Genomic DNA, 20,274 nt, shown 5'->3' on the forward strand with positions numbered 1-20,274 from the left:
TCCATCTTTGCTTGAAAACTCGCTCTACCTCTAAGAAATTGGTTCTCTTATTATGATCTATGGGTGTGACATAAACTTGATTGATCAAATTATTGATTGAATGATTGAGCTGATCTTGCCATCACGTGTAGTTGTAATCTTGCCTGGAAGAACTGCAACAAATAGGTCATTGCCCATGATAGATTTGGAGATACAGTATATATTAAGTGCTGAAAACGTAGTTGAAATGAGAAAAATCTTCTTACTGTTTCCTGACCCAATACAACAACAACTACTACCACTACCACTAATAATAATAATAATAATAATAATAATAATAATAATAATAATAATAATTCAAAGGATGCTTCCAAGCACACATTACACTTTATATTGTCCATTCTGTCCATAGGGCACTAAATTTATGAATTATTGCTCCTGGCTATGATTATTCAGTGATCTGGAAAAGTACATTGGCTCACAATGTATTCTTCTCTTTATTTCTACTTCGTGTTCTTCAGAGCTTAGGGCCAAACCATGTTTTACATATAGTGATTTTCCCTGTTTTTGTTTTGTTTTGTTTTGTTTTAAATGAAAGCAGCCTTCTGGGAATACAAATGTACCACTTTTTCTCCCAGGCTATTAATTAAACTTCTTTTCTGTGCACAAAAAAGTAGAAGGGGAGATTTTGAGATGACCAAAGTGCAGAAAATGTCCCCCCTTGTCACCATTATGTCATCTTGTGATTGGTATGCATGTGTGTGTTTAACTCAAAAGTGAATTTCAAGCAGCTGATGTTCAGAAGAATTTTCGGAGCTAGTTTTGAAAGATGGTATATAGAGTGATGATTTGGAAAAGGGAGATGGAGAATAAGGCAAGGCAAGGCAGAAAGGAAGGAAAGTAGGAAAAAGAAGGGAAGAAAAAGAAGAGAAACATGATAGGGTAATAAAAGAGGTCAATAAGGGGCACCAGCGTGCCTACTGTCCCCTGTCCTAATGTTTCTCTCTTACTAGTATCATGTATATAAACATTGTTATATTTTGTATACTACCAATACGTACTTGACAAAATAAATGAATGAATAAATGAATAAATAAGATAGGAAAAGGAAAACAACTCAGGGAAAGAAATGGAGAATGAAATGATGGGTATAAATGCCAAGGAACAAGGAATAGAAAGTAAAAAGAAGTTTGTTTCTAAGAAAAAAATTTGTGTTGAAAAAGAAGAAAATTGCAGAAAAAGCCGAAAAATGAGCTATAAAAGAGCAACATTAAGCATAGCTAAGAGTTGGCCTAAACAGAAGGTTTTGCATGTCACAGAATAAATAGTTGATTATGAATAATTGCTATTATTGTTGAGATATTCTCTTATACTGTAATAAAAATTTCATTAGGATGGAACATTGTGTCTTGACTGATGGGAAAGAATGCCTATCTTAGACAGCAAAATATGTTATGTGACTGACCCTAAATATGAAAGAAGTTTATAAAAGAATAAACAAAGGGTTTTAGCTCTACATCTTGGAGATGTAGATACAACATACATATGATGAAAGCAGTGGTGGGCTCCTACGGGAATGGTCAGGAACGCAGTTCCGGTAGCAAAATTTGGCACTCCACCCCTGAGCACCCAATTTGCACTGAAAGATGTTGAAACAAAATGCATAAGCCCACAGTGTGGTAGTAAAAATTTTGGTAGCCCATCACTGGATGAAAGGGAGATAAATCTGTTCATTTGGGAAATTTGTGGGTTTAGCCTTCACACTGCCAAGGGAGGTTTAGTGATTTGATTTGACATGTAACTTATTTACACATAATATCTCCTTTTACAAGATTATCCCTTTATTTCAGTTTTTAGCTGCCAAGTCATTATAAGACAGCTTTCACTGTAGGAACATAAAATTACAAAAAAATAACAAATCAGCAAAAAGCATAAAAATGTATGAGAGGCAAGCATAGCTGTAAGATTTATTAAAGAATAATAAAATTATAATGTGGGAGCAGAACAGCAAGTATCCTACTTCAATAATGTCATAGCATAGACAAAATAACACAAGTTAAGAGCACAGTTCTATGATTTCTATTAAAATGTAAAATCATATTATTCAGTTAGTCTTTACTAGGTGTAGAAGTGTAGCTCGTTTTGCAGTTATGACTCTGATACAGCGGTGGGTTGCTCCCGGTTCAACCTTGTAGCGGTGGTGGCAGGAGGCTCCGCCCACCCACTTGGGATGTTTCTACGCATGCGAACTAATAGCAACGGGTTTAGGAACCCACTACTGCTATGACACCATTTCATAGCCACTAGATGTGTTGAACTATTTCACATAATTCTCAGGTCAAGGTCATGCATACGATTTTAGAAATTGTGAAGTGAGACAGCTGAAAAGCTTGCAGTGGCAAAAGACAATTATGTGACATTATTCTAATTGTCTTTCTCGGATAGTATGGATGTGCTGTCCACCATCATATGAAGAAAATCTACCTAATGAATTAAAAAGAGGAAAACAAGGGGATATCTCAATTAAGCCTGTTTTTCCCCCCTCCCTAATATATTTAACTTTAGATCAATCTTTGAGTTGGCATAATAAAAAGATAAGAGATCAGGCCTTGCCATAATTGAATCTCAGTTCAACTTTTTTTAGTTTTATGAAACCCATCCTCTGCAACCCCCACTCTGTGCTGCTAATTTTGTAATGTGCAGATAAATGACAATCCTGTAATTGTCATTTGTCTGCACATTACAAAGGGGCCTTGAGAAAGCTTTGTTTCAAAGAATGGCATATACCGGTATTTTAAAAAATGTAATATAAAGGAACATGGAATTGGACTGAGAAGCTTTAATCCAGACTGATGTTTTAACTTACTTCCACAAGATAGTTCTGGAACTTCTGCAACCAGGTACAAAGCTATAGAGCATCGCACACCAAGACAACTAGTATTTATTTTTATTTTTATTTAATTGGATTTGTATGCCGCCCCTCTCCGAGGACTCGGGGCGGCTCACAGCATATATAAAAACAGAACAGTAATATAATCCAATTAGTACTACAATATTAAAAACAATTAAAAGAGAAGATTAACCTAAAAAAAATAACTTATTAACCAAACATTCAGCAATCATACTTAAAGCATTCAGTGGTCAGGGGAAGATCTAAGAGTCCCAAGCCTGGCGGCAAAGATGAGTTTTTAGGCTCTTTCGGAAGGCAAGGAAGGAGGGGGCAGTGTGAATCTCTGGGGGGAGTTGATTCCAGAGGGGCGGGGCTCCCACAGAGAAGGCTCTTCCCCTAGGTCCCACCAACCGACATTGTTTGGTCGACGGGACTCTAAGGAGGCCAACTCTGTGGGACCTCACCGGTCGCTGGGATTCGACACAATAGCAGTTTTTTCCCCAACACCATCATTCTGCTAAACAAATAATTCCCTCAACACTCTCAAACTATTTGCTAAGTCTGCACTACTATTCTTATTAGTTTTTTCTCATCATTTCTATCACCCATCTCCTCCCACTTATGACTGTGACTGTAACTTGTTGCTTGTATCCTTAAGATTTTTATTATTATTGATTGTTTCCTCATAGCTTATTTGACCCCTATGACAATCATTAAGTGTTGTACCTCATGATTCTTGACAAATGTATCTTTTTCTTTTACGTACACTGAGAGCATCTGCACCAAAGACAAATTCCTTGTGTGTCCAATTGCACTTGGCCAATAAACAATTCTATGCTATAAAGAATTCTACAAACATGAAACCTTCTTCGTTCCAAACACTGCAGTTTTTGCAAAGGTTGATGCCAATAAACCTTGTAAATCCACTCTTACTAAGAGCTTTGGCTCTGGAAATGCTAAATATAACATGTGCAATGCATTCAACCCACACTCCACCCGCCTGAGACACCTCCACACACCACAGTCTATCTATTTCTGGAAGAAACATTTAATTCCACCAACTTTATGTATCAAAGGTGTTCTTTTTAAAAAGCCTTTATGTAAAAGGCTTATGCCATCCACCCCTTTTTGCTAGCTGCTGGTGCAGAGCAGGAATAAATGAAGGTGGAACAAACAGCTTTTGGCTGTCGTAAAATGTAGTCATGTGACCATAGAATACTGCAAAAAGCTATCATTTTTGCCAAGCACCCAACGTATGATGATGTGTTGTTGGGGAAAATAAATCATAACTTCAAAATCTGGTCATAAGATAGGTCTGTTGGAACTTCAAATGGCCATTAAGTAACCAGTCTAAAGTCAAGGACTACCTGTAATGTTTGTAAGAAATCCATCCCTTCATCTAAACATTTCAAAATGCATTGAATTTATCATAGGTAAAGGTAAAGGTTCCCCTCGTATTTATGTGCTAATCATTCCCAACTCTAGGGGACAGTGCTCATCTCCATTTCTAAGCCAAAGAGCCAGCACTGTGTGAAGACATCTCCATGGTCATATGGCCAGCATGACTAAATACCAAAGACCAAATACCAAAGATGCTGTTACCTTCCCACAAATGGTGGTTCCTATTTTTCTACTTGCATTTTGTACGTGCTTTCAAACTGCTAAGTTGGCAGAAGCTGGGACAAGTAACTCACTCCATTACACGATACTAGGGATTCGAACCGCTGAATTGTTGATAGACAAGCTTAGCGTCTTAGCCACTGAGCCACCATGTCCCTTTGAATTAAACATAGTCCAGTCCAGAACCAAGAGGAGAGTAAAGTCAAGTGCACATCTTAGTTAATTAACTAATCTTTAGATTGTTAGATTAATCTAACAATCTAAACTAATCTTTGACAAAGAACAATCTAATTTAAATGTTATCTGGTCCAATCCTTGCTTAATTATAAAGTGAGGAGCCTTGGAGTTGTTCATTAAGATGTATTGACTGTATTGCAAAAAGAGAAAATGTATGATCAGTTGGCCAGAGGCATTGTAGTAGCAACCTCATAAGATAATTGCTACATTTCTGTTTAGAGTAATTCTTTTTAAATTTGCACCTGATACATTAATGTATGTTTGTAAAATGTGTATATATGTGAGCTTGTGAGGCAATCCAGACAGAAAGCATGCCCAGATGATCTAATCAGAAATGTTAGCCATCCCTACATTCCTTCTGTAAGCAAAGATGTCTCATACCCTACATTTCTCTGGCTGTGACTCTTTTCCTGACTCCAAGGTCATTCCTACACTATAGAATATATACAGTAAATGTTCAGCTGATGAGTAAAACTATGTATGGAATGTTTATATGTATGTTTTTATATAAGGGCTTTTTTAGGTTTTTAATGTAAAATTGTTATTTTAGACTTAATATTAGATTTACCATTGTATACTGTTTTATCACTGCTGTGAGCCACCCCGAGTCTGCGGAGAGGGGTGGCATTCAAATCTAATAAATAAATAAATAATAATAATAATAATAATAAATACATGGCATCGGACCAGATTATCTATGGCAGTGTTTCCCAACCTTGGCAACTTGAAGATATTTGGACTTCAACTCCCAGAATTCCCCAGCCAGCGTTTGCTGGCTGGGGAATTCTGGGAGTTGAAGTCCAAATATCTTCAAGTTGCCAAGGTTGGGAAACACTGATCTATGGAACCGCCTTCTGCTGCACAAATCCCAGTGACTGGTCAGGTCCCAGAGAGTTGGCCTTCTCCAGGTCCCATCAACTAAACAATGTTGGTTGGCAGGTCCTAGGGGAAGAGCCTTGTCTGTGGTGGCCCGGCCCTCTGGAATCAACTCTCCCCAGAGATTCCTACTGCCCCCACCCTCCTTGCCTTCCGCAAGAGTCTTAAGACTCATTTGTGCCACTAGGCTTGGGGCAGTTAGATTCTTGCCCCCTGGCCAATGAATGTCCTTGAGAGAAAGTTGATTGAATGGGAACGACTGCTTTTTATGGCTTGGGTTTTTCAGATTTTATATTTAATTAATTGGGTCTAAAATGTTATACGTTGTTTTATTATATGCTGTAAGCCACCCCGATTCCTCAGAGAGGGGTGGCATAAAAGTCCAATAAATAAATAGATAAATAATAAAGCAGTCAAGAATCCGATGATGGTAGTATTCAGGGATGGGACCACAACAATATACTTAGGGAATTCTTACAATATGCTTAACTAGCTGAGGTGGCGGTTGTTGCTGAATAATAAGAGTGGTTAAAATACAGATAAAATACAGGAAATAGTATAAGGGCAGACTAGATGGACCATGAGGTCTTTTTCTGCCGTCAGACTTCTGTGTTTCTATGTTTCTATGGTTGAACATGAAGTAGATCAATCCTTACTTTTTCAGTGCTCAACATTAAGTCTAGAGAGGCAATGCAAAAAATGAAATTCTGTTGTTGTTTTTCACTCCCTTTAGCCATATGAGAAGGCGGGTAAAAGTGAACAGAAATCAGTCGGAATTGGCCAAAAATCCCTCTCACCCCTCCCACCCCATCACTAATTTGCCCATGATAGGGTAGCCAATTGTCCTTCTATGAATGTTTTCTATTCTGGATTGGAATAATAATAATATGGATCAAGAAGTGATAGCCTGTCTGGAGTGGCTGGAAGGACTGTAAATATGGTCCCCTACTATGCAGAGTAATGCGGGTTTGTCTGCTCAATGTAACTCAAAGGAAGATTCCAGCATATTGTAATGTGTTGCCATTCTGTTGCAGTATAGCATAAAAATGTTAGAATAGGATTATTTCATATCATATATATCTGGACCTCTAGCATAAAAATGCTCTGCTTACCCTGATTCTATTATTGCCAGGATAGGACGGTACTAACTTACCTAGTCTGTATTACTGATGAATTACAACAGGGAAACGACTGACCATAAAAGGGCTCAATAAACATCTCACTGATAAACAAGTTTACATCACTCCAGACAGGACGTTACACGATCAAAGGGGGAGATTTACATTGCCTGAAGCAAACACAGGACGAGAGGGTGATTAAGGAGATTGGTTGTGATAAGGCAGAAGGCTTCAGAGAAATTAGGTGTGAGAAACATTTGCTCAAAGGAAAAGTTTCTAGGAAATTGGTTTGTGGGAAAGGAAGGACTCTAAGATATGTCATGTTTGAAGTTATGTTATTGGATGCAGTGTTCCCTCTAATTTTTTTGGGGGGTGGCGGAAAAGTATAATGTCTGAGCGGCACTCCCTTCGGGACTGGGCGGCATAGAAATAATAAATAAACAAACAAACAAACAAACAAACAAATAAATAAATAAAAAACCCACCCTGTTTTGCCTCAGAGAATTTCAAAATAAAATAGGGCAACTCTATCAATATCAAAATGCCACTTAAATAGTTGAGCTAGTTTCAAACTAGATTTTGATTTTCTTTCTCTCTTCCTTACTCCCATTCTTTTTCTTTCTCTTTTCCTCCCTCTCTTTTTTCTATCTGTTTCTCTCTCTTCCTCTCTCTCTCCTTCCCTCTCACTCTTTCCCTCTCGGCTTCTGGGCAGGTTTGGAAAACTCTGAGTTGATGATGATTTTTAAGTGAGCGATTGCTCACTGCTCAGCTTAGAGGGAACTATGATTGGATGTTTGTGTATCACTTGACATGTACGTGTAATTATCCCCATTTTGCTCATGCTCCCAAATAAAAAGAAGTACGCAACTCTATGCTGTGTCACTTCACCCAGAGAGAATATGTGTCTAAGTCTTCTTTCTAGGATTCGCGTTTGTGAGTGATCCCACACGGCTGGGTTGCTCCATTCTGCATATATTTTTGATGGAACCTGATTTTTGGGATAGTTGAACACAGGAAATACACCAAAAGTCTAGCTCACAGACAGCTGCTCAACATCTCGTCTCTTGTCTCTCTTTCATTTTCCTCATTTGATTGTAGGTCAGATATCAACAAAAATGCTAAGCTTTCCTATATTCTGGTTGAAAGGTGATTGTTTCCCATGTATTAACATGTGTTAATAATAGATACCCCACCATGGACCAAAACATTGTATTCTTAGAGTATTATAAATGAGGCTTAGCACCCCTGGATATTGTACGTCTTTTTTGGCATTATAGGAAAAAAAGAGTTGGTATCTATTCTTAATTGGTTAAGAAAAAAAGTTTGAACGTTTTGTCCTGACTGACAACTCCATGAGTCACTTTCAACAGTTATCACTGCATTAATTATAACTAGAAACGGCAAGGCATGGAGGATATCAGCGTGTTAGATGTTTTCTGGGTCACAAGCAGACACATATAAATGGTCTGTACCTGATCCAGATCAGAGCAAACCAAGGGTGCGATGATGTGAACAGAAGAACATTTAAAGAATCCTTGGCCATACAGGGAAAAAAGAAGAGGAAGCCTGTGTCCCACAATATAATTAAGAGTCTGGAACCAATCCTATACAGTGGTATCTCAACCTAAGAATGCCTCTACTTACGAACTTTTCCAGATAAGAACCGGGTGTTCAAGATTTTTTTGCCTCTTCTCAAGAACCATTTTCCACTTACAAACCCGAGCCTCCGAAACTGTAACCAGAAAAGGCAGCGAGAAGCTTCCATGGGGTCTCTCTAGGAATCTCCTGGGAAGAAACAGAGCCTCCACCTTCCCTGTGGTTTCCCCAATCGCACACATTATTTGCTTTTACATTGATTCCTATGGGAAAAATTGCTTCTCCTTACAAACTTTTCTACTTAAGAACCTGGTCAAGGAACGAATTAAGTTCATAAATAGAGGTACCACTGTACCTCTACGTAAGTAAGTAGGGGTACCACTGTTTGTTTGTTTGTTTGTTTGTTTGTTTGTTTGTTTGTTTATTTATTCATTCATTCATTCATTTATTTATTTATTTATTTATTGGATTTGTATGCTGCCCCTCTCCGTGGACTCAGGGCGGCTAACAACAGTGACAAAAAACAGAATGTAAAAATCCAATACTACAACAGCTAAAAACCCTTGTTATAAAACCAATCATACATACAAACATACCATACATAAATTGTAGGAGCCTAGGGGGAAAGATTATCTTAATTCCCCCATGCCTGACGGCAGCGGTGGGTTTTGAGGAGCTTACGAAAGGCAAGGAGGGTGGGGGCTATTCTAATCTCTGGGGGGAGTTGGTTCCAGAGGGCCGGGGCCGCCACAGAGAAGGCTCTTCCCCTGGGCCCTGCCAACCGACATTGTTTAGTTGACGGCACCCGGAGAAGGCCCATTCTGTGGGACCTAACTGGTCGCTGGGATTCATGCGGCAGAAGGCGGTCCCTGAGATAATCTGGCCCGGTGTCATGAAGGGCTTTATAGGTCATAACCAACACTTTGAATTGTGACCGGAAACTGATCGGCAACCAATGCAGACTGCGGAGTGTTGGTGTGACATGGGCATATTTAGGGAAGCCCATGATTGCTCTCGCAGCTGCATTCTGCACGATCTGAAGTTTCTGAACACTTTTCAAAGGTAGCCCCATGTAGAGAGCGTTACAGTAGTCGAGCCTCGAGGTGATGAGGGCATGAGTGACTGTGAGCAGTGACTTCCTGTCCAAATAGGGCCGCAACTGCTGCACCAGGCGAACCTGGGCAAATGCCCCCCTCGCCACAGCTGAAAGATGTTTGTATTGTACTGCACCTCTCTTCCATAGAATTTTGAATAATCATCAACTGATGTACTCAGAATATGTAGGCTGTGACAATGCTATGAAAAATAAGCCTACTCTCTTTTCGTATTAATCCTTGATAATCTATTGTTCTGCATAATAGTCAGGCTAGAATGCCTTTACAGCTTCTGAGTCCCAGCGAGCAATTTTCTTATGGGCAGAATTTTATGGCATTTCATTTCTCTCTAGTTTTAAAATATTTCCCTCTGTGCAATGGCATATTCCAAAAAGGTTAACGAGGGTTGATGACCAGGGAATCGGTCACAGATTTTTTACAAAGGACCACAGCTCCCTTCTTCTTTTGCTGCTTTAACCTTAGCATCTTAAAACAGCACTTAGGATAAGCAATTCTTTTAGGGGCTCAAATACAGACACATGGAGCCTGGCTGAAGCTTCTCAACACTCTTTGCACAACTGGCATGTTTCTGAGCCTTAGACTATCTACGATTGACCTCTCCAGGTTCCTTAGAGGTCAGTAAGGGGTGTACATAAGTGCACCAGTGTGCCTTCCGTCCCCTGTCCAATTGTCTCTCCTTATCTCATTTATCTTTTCTTCCTTTCAAATATGTTCACCTATACTTTTATATCTTTTCTTCTATTGTTTTCTTTACTTATATTATTACATATCTTTCTCTTCAATGTGTATTATGTATTGGACCAAATAAATAAATAAAAATAAATAATAAAAATGCAATTGTAACGTGGCTCTAATGTATTTATTGATAGGATACAAATCTTAGCTGGACAGCGACATTCAAAGCAATCAGTAATCATGCTTAAACAATCTAAACAATTAAAAGCCATTCACCCTGCAAACTGAAACAGGGCAGCAGATAATTAAAATGCCAGGTTAATAAAAAGCCCGGCTGAACAAATGGCTTTTTGCTTAACATCCTGAAAATCAGAAAGTGGATTTTCAAGAATGAATGTCTGATCCAACGCCCCAGTTACCTTACCATTCATCCTACCTAGAGAAAAGGCTCAGGCAGAAAATCAGATCCGAGTTCAAAATGCATGTGCCCTTGTTAAATGAAGGGAATAAGGGAACTTTTCCCCACAGGAGGTTGCAATGTCAGTATAGCAACCTTATTTCCTCTGTAAAATGTACAACCAGACCAGGTTTTCAGAACAGAGAACTGCTCTCTCTCTCTCTCTCAATCTCCCCAGCTGAATTGGAAGTTATTAATAGCTAAAATAGCTATATGATAATAACCATAGAGAATTGTTAGCGCAATGCAAGATGGAAAAAAAATGTACCACTCTTTCTAAAGTGGATTTAAGTTGCTTAAGTATGTGTGCATATTTTTTAAAAAATCACAGTCAAGCAAAGAAGCCTAGTGGGTTTTTTTTTTAAGCTTTCCTGATGAGGAATACTGATACTCAAAAAGTGTTCACATTTTCACCTGCGGAAACTCAAGATGCAGCTTTGTAAGTTCACAGGAAGGGATTGCTCTCTAGCAGGAGAAATGAGGCTGTTTCATTTCCCCAGACTTCACATCCCTCTTTGGACTCTTCTCACTTGATCACTCCAATGTACTATGTTGGTATAAAATGTGCAGGTGGCTTTTCTAAAGTATGTGCTTCCTTGCCCTTCACACAATGTAAGTGCATACTGGTATTGTCAACGTTGTACATAAAAACTGTAAATGCACAAATGGTTTCCTATCCTGGGCCAAGAAATAAAGTGCTTTGCTGGAGATGAGAGAAATATGAATGCCAGGCAGTCCCAGGCTCAGACAGCACCCTTATCGCCCAAGAGTCAAAATCTCTGTATTCAACTGTATCTAAATCCAGACTGGACACAAATGGCTGCAGGTGGGTTTCAGCTTATTCAGTCAACCTCCCCCCTCCCTACCTCATTGCATCCCCCCCTTTTCCTATTTACTAAACTCCAGAAGTTTTACTATCCTTTTTTTATGACTTCAGCATGGAAGAGATGCTCGACACAAAACTAAGGGAACAGATTGTACGTCTGGAGGCTATTATCTTGATATAGCCAACTGTTAGAATTTGTGAGCTATTCTTAAATCTAGTGTGTTCACCAAGGTTCTCATTCTTAATGTGTGCGTGTAAGATTAAATGGCAAAAGATTGAGATGTAAACCCTTCGAAGGAAGGAAGGAGGGAAGGGAGGAAGGAAGAAGGGAGGAGGGAAGGAAGGAGGGAGGGGGTGGAAGAAAGGAAGAAAGAAGGAAGGAAGGAAGGAGGGTGGGAGGAAGGAAGGAAGGAGGGAGGGAGGGAAGGAAGAAAGGAGGAAGGGAAGGAAGAAAGGAGGAAGGGAGGAAGGAGGGAGGGGAAGGAAGGAAGGAGGAAGAATGGAGGGAGGGAAGGAAGGAAGAAGGTGGGAGGGACGGAGGAAGGAGGGAAGGAAGAAAGGAAGGAAAGAAGGAGGGAAGGAGGAAGGAACGAACAAAGGAAAGAAGGAGGAGGGAGAGAAGGTAGGAAGGAGGATGGAGGGAGGGATATAAGGAAGGAGGAAAGGAAGGAAGGAGGGAGGGAAGGGAGGAAAGAGGAAGGGAGGAAGGGAGGGGGAGGGTGGGAGAGAGGGAGGGAGGATGGAGGGAAGGAAGGAAAGGAGGAGGGAAGGAGGAAGGAACGAATGAACAAAAGAAGGAAGGAAGGAGAAAAGGAGAAGGGAAGGAAGGAAGGAAGGAGGAGGGAGGGAGGGAGGGAAGGAAGGAAGGAAGGACCTCTGTTTCAATGTTTAGCACCGACCCCGATCACTTGTGCAGCAGCTTACCTATAGGAAACCTGCTTCTTGATAGCCAAGTGCAGGAATTGGTCGTCCATCCCGGAGGACGGGCCCGCCGCGGCTTCGGAGGGTTTCAAGGTGGGCCCCAGAGTGGACGGCAGAGATTTCCCAGCTCCCAGGACCCTCCACTCGTTTCTGCCTGCCAGCCTCCGCAGGGGGGTTTGGATCTCTTTGGCCGCCGCCGCGCCGCTTCCCGCGGCATCCCAGCTGCTCCGGTTCCGGGGGGCTTCAGCCATGCTTCTTCGAGGGGCTCCTTTTTTGCGCTCGGGTTCCTACCTGCCCCCCACCTGCCTGCTCGTTTGGGGGGGCTCCTGTTGATCTGGGACTCTTTGGGGGGGGGGCAGGTGGATCGGATTTTCTTTCCTGGGGGTAGGGCGCAGCCGAGAGAAAGCTCAACCTTCGTCTTCTTCGACTCCCCTCTTTGGGGAATCCAAGTTGCCGGGATGGCGAGGGTTGAAATGCCCCCAGCAAAAAGAGTTAAAGATGGGATAAGTGTCTCTGGCGCTTCTGGAAGAAGAAGAAGCCCTTGTAGGAGAAGGGCTGAAGTTTTAGTCCGAGAAGGAACCGAGGATGGGAAGCGCCGAGAGGAAGACCCCGGTCTCCAAAGCGAGCAAAGCTCTCTGCGTCTCCTCCGACCGGCGGTGGCGCAAGACAGAGGCGAGCGCAGGTGGCTTTGGCAACTCCGGTCCAAACGCTCGGCTCCCAAATCCGGAACCTCCGCAGAAGATCCACAGCGGTCCAAGCCAAGCGCCGGATCCTGCAGCTCCGGAGACCCAGAAGGAGGCAGGCAAAAGAGAGAGGGCGCGCGTAATAGAGAGGTGGGGTTGGAGAGGATGGAAGGTGTCGCTGTGTTCAAGCTACCCAAAGATTGCAGTGTCACCTCAAGAGACGCGCGGAAACGGATCCTTAACCCTTGGCAAACCAGTAACAGGAGAAGAGGAGCCTGGAGGAAAGTAAGTTCGGGGCTCAGGAGATACCTGTTGAATCCTGGCTTAACCGCCCTGACTGCTGCCTGATTGGTTGAACTTAAATAGCCAGCGTGGGGAAAACTTGGATTGTTTTTATTGGTCTCTCCTCCCAGCTTCCCCAGAAATAAGGAAGCTTGTCAGTCCTAGTTCCGTTGTTAACTGTTTTATGCTGGCTAGCAGTAATGGGCTGCTGGGGGAGGGACGCAGTGGGGATAATAAGTTTATTCATTCATTCATTATTTATTTATTCATTCATTCATTCATTCATTCATTCATTCATTCATTCACTCACTCACTTATTCATTTATTCATTCATTCACTCATTTATTTATTCGCTTGCTCACTCACTCACTTATTCATTTATTTGTTCACTCACTCACTCACTTATTTATTGCCGCTCTGAGTCCTCGGAGAGGGGCGGTATACAAATCAAATCAAATCAAATCAAATCAAATCAAATCAAATCAAATCAAATCAAATCAAATCAAATCAAATCAAATCAAATCAATAAATAAATAAATAAATAAATAAATAAATAAATAAATTCACTCAATCACTCTCTCACTCATTTATTCATTCATTCGCTCACTCACTTATTCATTCATTCATTCATTCATTCATTCATTCACCCACTCATTTATTCATTCTGCGGAGTCTGCGGAGAGGAGCGGCATACAAATCCAATAAATTATTATTAAATTATTATTATTCATTTGCTCGCTCGCTCACTCACTTATTCATTCATTCATTCATTCACTCACTGATATATTCATTCACTCACTCACTCATTTATTTATTCATTCATTCACTCACTTATTCATTCATTCATTCATTCATTTACTCATTTATTTATTCATTCGTTCACTCATTTATTCATTCATTCATTCACTCACTCATTTATTTATTCACTCACTCACTCACTTATTCATTCAGTCCCCCCCTCTCGCCCACCTGGGTTTCTCTCTCTGGCGCAGTGTATGGGAGGCTCATGCTCCTCCTCACCACCTCAGAGTCCCTCTCTTCTTTTTTTTTAAGCCTTAAAGTTTTGGATTTTTTTGTCTCCCCTCACCTCACCTTCTTCCTTGAGCAGCGACTCGCCTCCTCCTCTTCTTCCCCCTCGTCCTCCCACCCAAATTCTGAGCTTTTATTTCTTTCCTAATGGGTTTGCATGCATTATTTACTTTTACATTGTTTCCTATAGGAAAAATTGCTTCTACTTACAAACTTTTCTACTTAAGAATCTGGCCACGGAACGAATTAAGTTGTTAAGTAGAGGTACCACTGTATATTGGACTGCCATTTGTCGGAAATGGAACTTCTGTATGGGGTGTCTGTGTTGGGCTAGATGACCTATAAAGTCCCTCCCAAATCTGTTACTCTGCTAAATCAGAATAGCGTAGGATTTGCCGGCTGCACTCTATGGAGGTCTGTAGAAATTCTCAGTCATAGCAATAAGCATTTAGACTTATGTACCGCTTCATGGTGCTTTTACAGCCCTCTCTAAGCGGTTTACAGAATCAGCATATTGCCTCCAACAATCTGCGTCCTCATTTTTACCCATCTCGGAAGGATGGAAGGCTGAGTCAACCTTGATCTGGTGGTGAGATTTGAACTGCTGAACTACAGCTAGCAGTTGGCTGAAGTAACCTGCAATGCTGCACTCTAACCAGTGTGCCACCCTGGCTCCTTAATGTGCTTTTTCAGGAGGTAACTGGACTTTCTCGGTCCCCCCCCTCTTTTGAAGACGTTTCTTCAGCTCTGAAGAAGGTTCTTGAATGAGAAGGGAAACATCTTCAAAAGAAGGAAGTTGCCTCCCCAAAAAAGCAAATTTCGGGGGGGGGGGGGGGGAAGAAAGCCACAGCAAAAGTTGGACTTGGAAGAAGCAGGATGCAAAGAACATGGGCACGTTTGAATGTTGAAAGACCTCTGAAAATACCACGCCCAGTCAAGGAAGCCAACTGATGGATCATGGAGCAAATCAAGCCATAGCTTTCACTGGAGGCACAAATAACCAGGCTGAAATGAATGTACTTTGGACACCCCAAAGGTTCTTTTTCAAGAGGCAACTTTTGGGGGGGAAGTTACTCATCCAAGAAGTTCTGAGTGGATGATGGGGAATGAAAGGATTTGTACTCCTTGAAGGCAACTGGTCATTTGCATTCTTTTAGTGAGTGGGGTCGTTAAGAGGCCATCCATATGTCAAAATTGAACAACCTTCTCTCAACAGAGGAGGAGGGATACAACAGCATCTATCTCCAGTCTACAACACAGTCCTTTCAATAGTTCCAAAGAAGGCTCCACGTCCATTTGCACCACTCGGGTGACTCTCATGACATAGATAAACCTCCAGGTGGATTTGCTAAAAGAATGCAAATGACCAGCTGTCTGCAAGGAGTATAAATCCCTCCATTTCCCACCATCTAGTCAGAACTGAAGAAGCTTCTTGGATGAGAAGCAAAACGTCTTCAGAGAAAAAAACTCCCCAGAAAGTCCAGTTGCCTCTTGAAAAAGCACCTTTGGAACAACCATGACCTGGATGACTGACAATCTCCATAGATATCTACTTTGGACATATTTTGTGAACACCTTACTCTTTGGAGAAGGTTGTTAATGCTGGAAAGCATATAAGGAAATAGAAGAGGATAATTAGCTGTGAGGCAAATGAACTATATTACAATAGTGATAGAGGCACCCAAAATCTCTGGAAAACTCTAACGAGCCAGGTTAGGGACAGATTGTGTTATAGAAAATCTGTCTACATTGACCCTAAAAGTCAGTAAAGACCATGTTAAATTATGGTACAAAAGAGACTAGGAGACAAGGAGTATCTATCTATCTATCTATCTATCTATCTATCTATCTATCTATCTATCTATCTATCTATCTATCTATCTATCTATCTACCTATCTACCTATCTACCTATCTACCTATCTACCTATCTATCTATCTATCTATCTATCTATCCATCCATCCATCCATCCATCTTTCTGCCTGCCTGCCTGCCTAAATTTATGTACAGTATTTATTTGTTTGTTTGTTTGTTTGTTTGTTTGTTTAAATTTAATTTATTTGTCAAACATGTATAGGATAGTAGTAGTTTGTATAAACATAACAGATCGCCTTCTGCCGTACGAATCCCAGCGACCGGTTCGGTCCCACAGAGTTGGCCTTCTCCGGGTCCCATCGACTAAACAATGTCGTCTGGTGGGACCCAGGGAAGAGCCTTCTCTGTGGTGGCTCCGACCCTCTGGAACCAGCTCCCCCCTGAGATTAGGATTGCCCCCACCCTCCTTGCCTTTCGCAAACTCCTTAAAACCCACCTCTGCCATCAGGCATGGGGGAACTGAAACATCTCCCCCTGCCCATGTTGTTTTGGTGTTAGATGATTGTGTGCTTGTTTTTTTTAATATTCTGGGGTTGTTTTTAATGAATTTTTTAGCTTAACATTGTAATTGGATTGGTGGGTATTGGATTTGTTATTATGTATTGTTTTTACTTTGTTGTGAGCCGCCCCGAGTTTGCGGAGAGGGGCGGTATATAAATCCAATAAATCTATAAGGAAAGAGTAATGATAAAAGAGACAATAGGACAGAAGGACAGGGACAGTAGGCACAGTGGTTTTCTTATGAAACGGAGAGAAGTCGATTGTAGACAATCAAAGGTTAAATGTTTTTGGGATTTGGAGAAAAAACCAAAGAGTCAGGCAGTGCATTCCAGGCATTGATCACTCTATTTTCTGCAGTCAAGATTGGGGCGGTTTACATTTAGTTTGAATCTATTACGTGCTCGTGTATTGCTGCGTTTGAAGATTAAGTAGTCATTAACAGGAAGGATATTTTGGTACATGATTTTATGAACTTCATTTAGATTATTATTATTTTTTATTATTATTATTTATTAGATTTGTATGCCGCCCCTCTCCGCAGACACGGGGCGGCTCACAACAACAATAAAACAATGTACAACAACCTAATAATTTAAAAATCACTAAAAACCCCTTATGAAAAGCAAACATACACACAAATATACCATGCATAAACTGTATAGGCCTGGGGGAGATGTCTCAATTCCCCCATGCCTGATGGCAGAGGTGGGTTTTAAGGAGTTTACGAAAGGCAAGGAGGGTGGGGGCAGTTCTAATCTCCAGGGGGAGCTGGTTCCAGAGGGTCGGGGCCGCCACAGAGAAGGCTCATAATTGTAGAAGTCATAAATCCAGCAAAGGAACCAGCCAGGAAGCTTTCTCTTTAAATAGAGAGCTTTCGGCTGGTTCAACCAATCAGCAGTCTTGGTTTTCCCGCTTCGTAGACCGGACCTTGGAGTAAACAGTCTCCCACTATTCAAACCTCAAAACATAACAGACCTGATGACCCATCAGCCAGTTGCCCAACAACATGGTGCAAAAGACAGCTGCTGACTGTATTAGATCTAGGAAGAGGAATTGCTTGGAGAACCAGGACTGCTGGCCGAGAGTGGATGGTCATTTGGTTTTAGCAGTAGCATTTAGATTTAGACTTTAGACTTATAATACCTCTTCATATTGTTTTTACAGCCCTCTCTAAGTGGTTTACAGAATCAGCCTATTGCTCCCAACAATCTGGCTCCTCATTTTACCCACCTTGGAAGGATGGAAGGCTGAGTCAACCTTGAGCCGGTAGTGAGATTTGAACTGCTTAACTAAACTACAACTAGCAGTTAGCTGAAGTAGCCTCTTTCATAACTGCTACAAAACAGAGACTCTCAGAGCCTTGTCCTGTCCTTTTCGGAGTGATTTACCAGCAGACATTTTATTTCTACTATTGTCACGTCTTGACAGTTGTGATATCTTACACATTAATCTCCCAATCTGGAAATACTAAGGTGGAGAAGACAAAACTGACAGTTCTCAAGAGAGGGCAGTCAATACTCCCATTTATTCTACCACAAGGTTGAATGTATGAACCAAACTTTAAGTGCCATAAAAGCTCATGCCTCAATTGTTAATATACAATCCCTCCTGTTCCACTTTGCTCCTCCTGGAAGTGGAGAATAATATTTAAGGTGGATTATCTGACTTGAGTCCCACATCTTGGAAAATTGACACTAGCGTAATCATGGTCTATGAACAAGTCACAATTGGTTGGAGTCAGACAAGGGGCTAAGGATAAACAAACAAAACACATCATGGCATAGTGTTAAATGTGAACATAGCAACTCTCTGAAATACCAGAGAAAATGAGTTACAAAGGAATGTCAGTTATTCTCCAGCCTCAGGTACGTTACTATCAGCCCTACAAGGTAGACCAGATCAGGGAAACATAGAAACATAGAAAAATAGAAGATCGACGGGCAGAAAAAGACCTCATGGTCCATCTAATCTGCCCTTATATTATTTCCTGTATTTTATATTAGGATGCATATATGTTTATCCCAGGCATGTTTAAATTCAGTTACTGTGGATTTACCAACCACGTCTGCTGGAAGTTTGTTCCAAGCATCTACTACTCTTTCAGTAAAATAATATTTTCTCATGTTGCTTCTGATCTTTTCCCCAACTAACCTCAGATTGTGCCCCTTGTACTTGTGTTCACTTTCCTATTATAAACACTTCCTTCTTGAACCTTATTTAACCCTTTAACATATTTAAATGTCTCAATCATGTCCCCCGTTTCCCTTCTGTCCTCCAGACTATACAGATTGAGTTCATTAAGTCTTTCCTGATACGTTTTATGCTTAACACCTTCCACCATTCTTGTAGCCCGTCTTTGGACCCGTTCAATTTTGTCAATAACTTTTTTAGGTGAGGTCTTAGGTAAGGAACAAGCTCCATAGGAAGATTAGAGATATACTTTATTATGACATACTGTAGTAATAAAACCTTGCAAGCCTGATTATGCTTTACCTCCTCGCTGTCCCCACATATGAACTGGAGAGGCGTGTGCTTGAACCTTTCCGAATGCTACCTTGTTTCTCAGGCTCAAGGAATGTTTCAGCCCTCTTTGCCTATTTCCCCCATCTTCCAGACTATCTTCAAATACTACAATGTAATCCCAGTCCTTCATCTGTAAGACTGGAATGCTACGGAGCCTATTTTGACAAGGACATTCCAAGAATTTTTTTAAAAAGGAATCCTTTCTAAATGAATTATTTCATTCAAAAGGAGAAATAGAAATAGTGTTTGTAATGAAATTTCGAATAGCAGACTGCATTGGAGCTATCCAAATGACGAAAAAGAAAAACTGGGCTTTGCAGAGCTTCTTCTTCTGCAAAACAAATGACCTTCCTTCCTTCCTTCCTTCCTTCCCTCCCTTCCCTCCCCCTCCTTTGTTCCCTCTCTCCCTCCCTCCTTCCTTCCTTCCCTTCTCCTTTTGTCCTTCCTTCCTTCGTTCCCTCCCTCCCTTCCCTCCCTCCTTCCTTCCTTCCCTTCTCCTTTTCTCCTTCCTTCCTTCCCTCCCCCTCTCTCCCTCCCTCCTTCCTTCTCTTCTCCTTTTCTCCTTCCTTCCTTCCTTCCTTCCCTTCTCCTTTTCTCCTTCCTTCCCTCCTTCCCTCCCCCTCTCTCCCACCCTCCTTCCTTCCCTTCTCCTTTTCTCCTTCCTTCCTTCCCTCCCTCCCTCCCCCTCCCTCCCTCCTTCCCTCCCTCCTTCCTTTATTCCCTTCTCCTTTTCTCCTCCTTTCCTTCCCCCCTCCCTTCCAGAAATATATTTTTTAAAACCATCTTTCTGTGAAATCCAATTTTTCCTTCACTGCAAGAGCAATTCAGTATTGTTTGCTAAATGTGATTCTCTCTAGAGCTAATATAACCCAATTTTTACTGAGATTGCAGTGTGTAATATAGTTGAGCAACTGTCAAGGGTACTTATTGTCATGAAGATGGTGCCCATGGAGTCACTAATAATCACCCGTAATTTTTTTTTAAAAGCCACACACAAACACCATACACAAACACGCTTCTGAGTAATTTCAGTCCTAATTTGTTCTTGTCTCTTCCACCTTCTTGTCCATGT

At 41.2% G+C, this 20,274-nt stretch overlaps 1 protein-coding gene across 1 annotated transcript in view; it reads right to left on the minus strand.

Moving 5' to 3' along the window:
* Positions 1-13,324, minus strand: part of DGKZ (diacylglycerol kinase zeta) — a 228,865-nt gene extending 215,541 nt beyond the window's left edge. Inside the window, exon 1 of the mRNA XM_070760425.1 lies at positions 12,314-13,324. Within this exon, the coding sequence (XP_070616526.1) occupies positions 12,314-12,561 (248 nt within the window). The 5' untranslated portion in view covers positions 12,562-13,324. The remainder of the gene's footprint in view (positions 1-12,313) is intronic.
* Positions 13,325-20,274: the final 6,950 nt, after the last annotated feature.

The sequence above is a fragment of the Erythrolamprus reginae genome, chromosome 1 (genome assembly GCF_031021105.1).
Source record: "Erythrolamprus reginae isolate rEryReg1 chromosome 1, rEryReg1.hap1, whole genome shotgun sequence".
Taxonomy (NCBI): domain Eukaryota; kingdom Metazoa; phylum Chordata; class Lepidosauria; order Squamata; family Dipsadidae; genus Erythrolamprus; species Erythrolamprus reginae.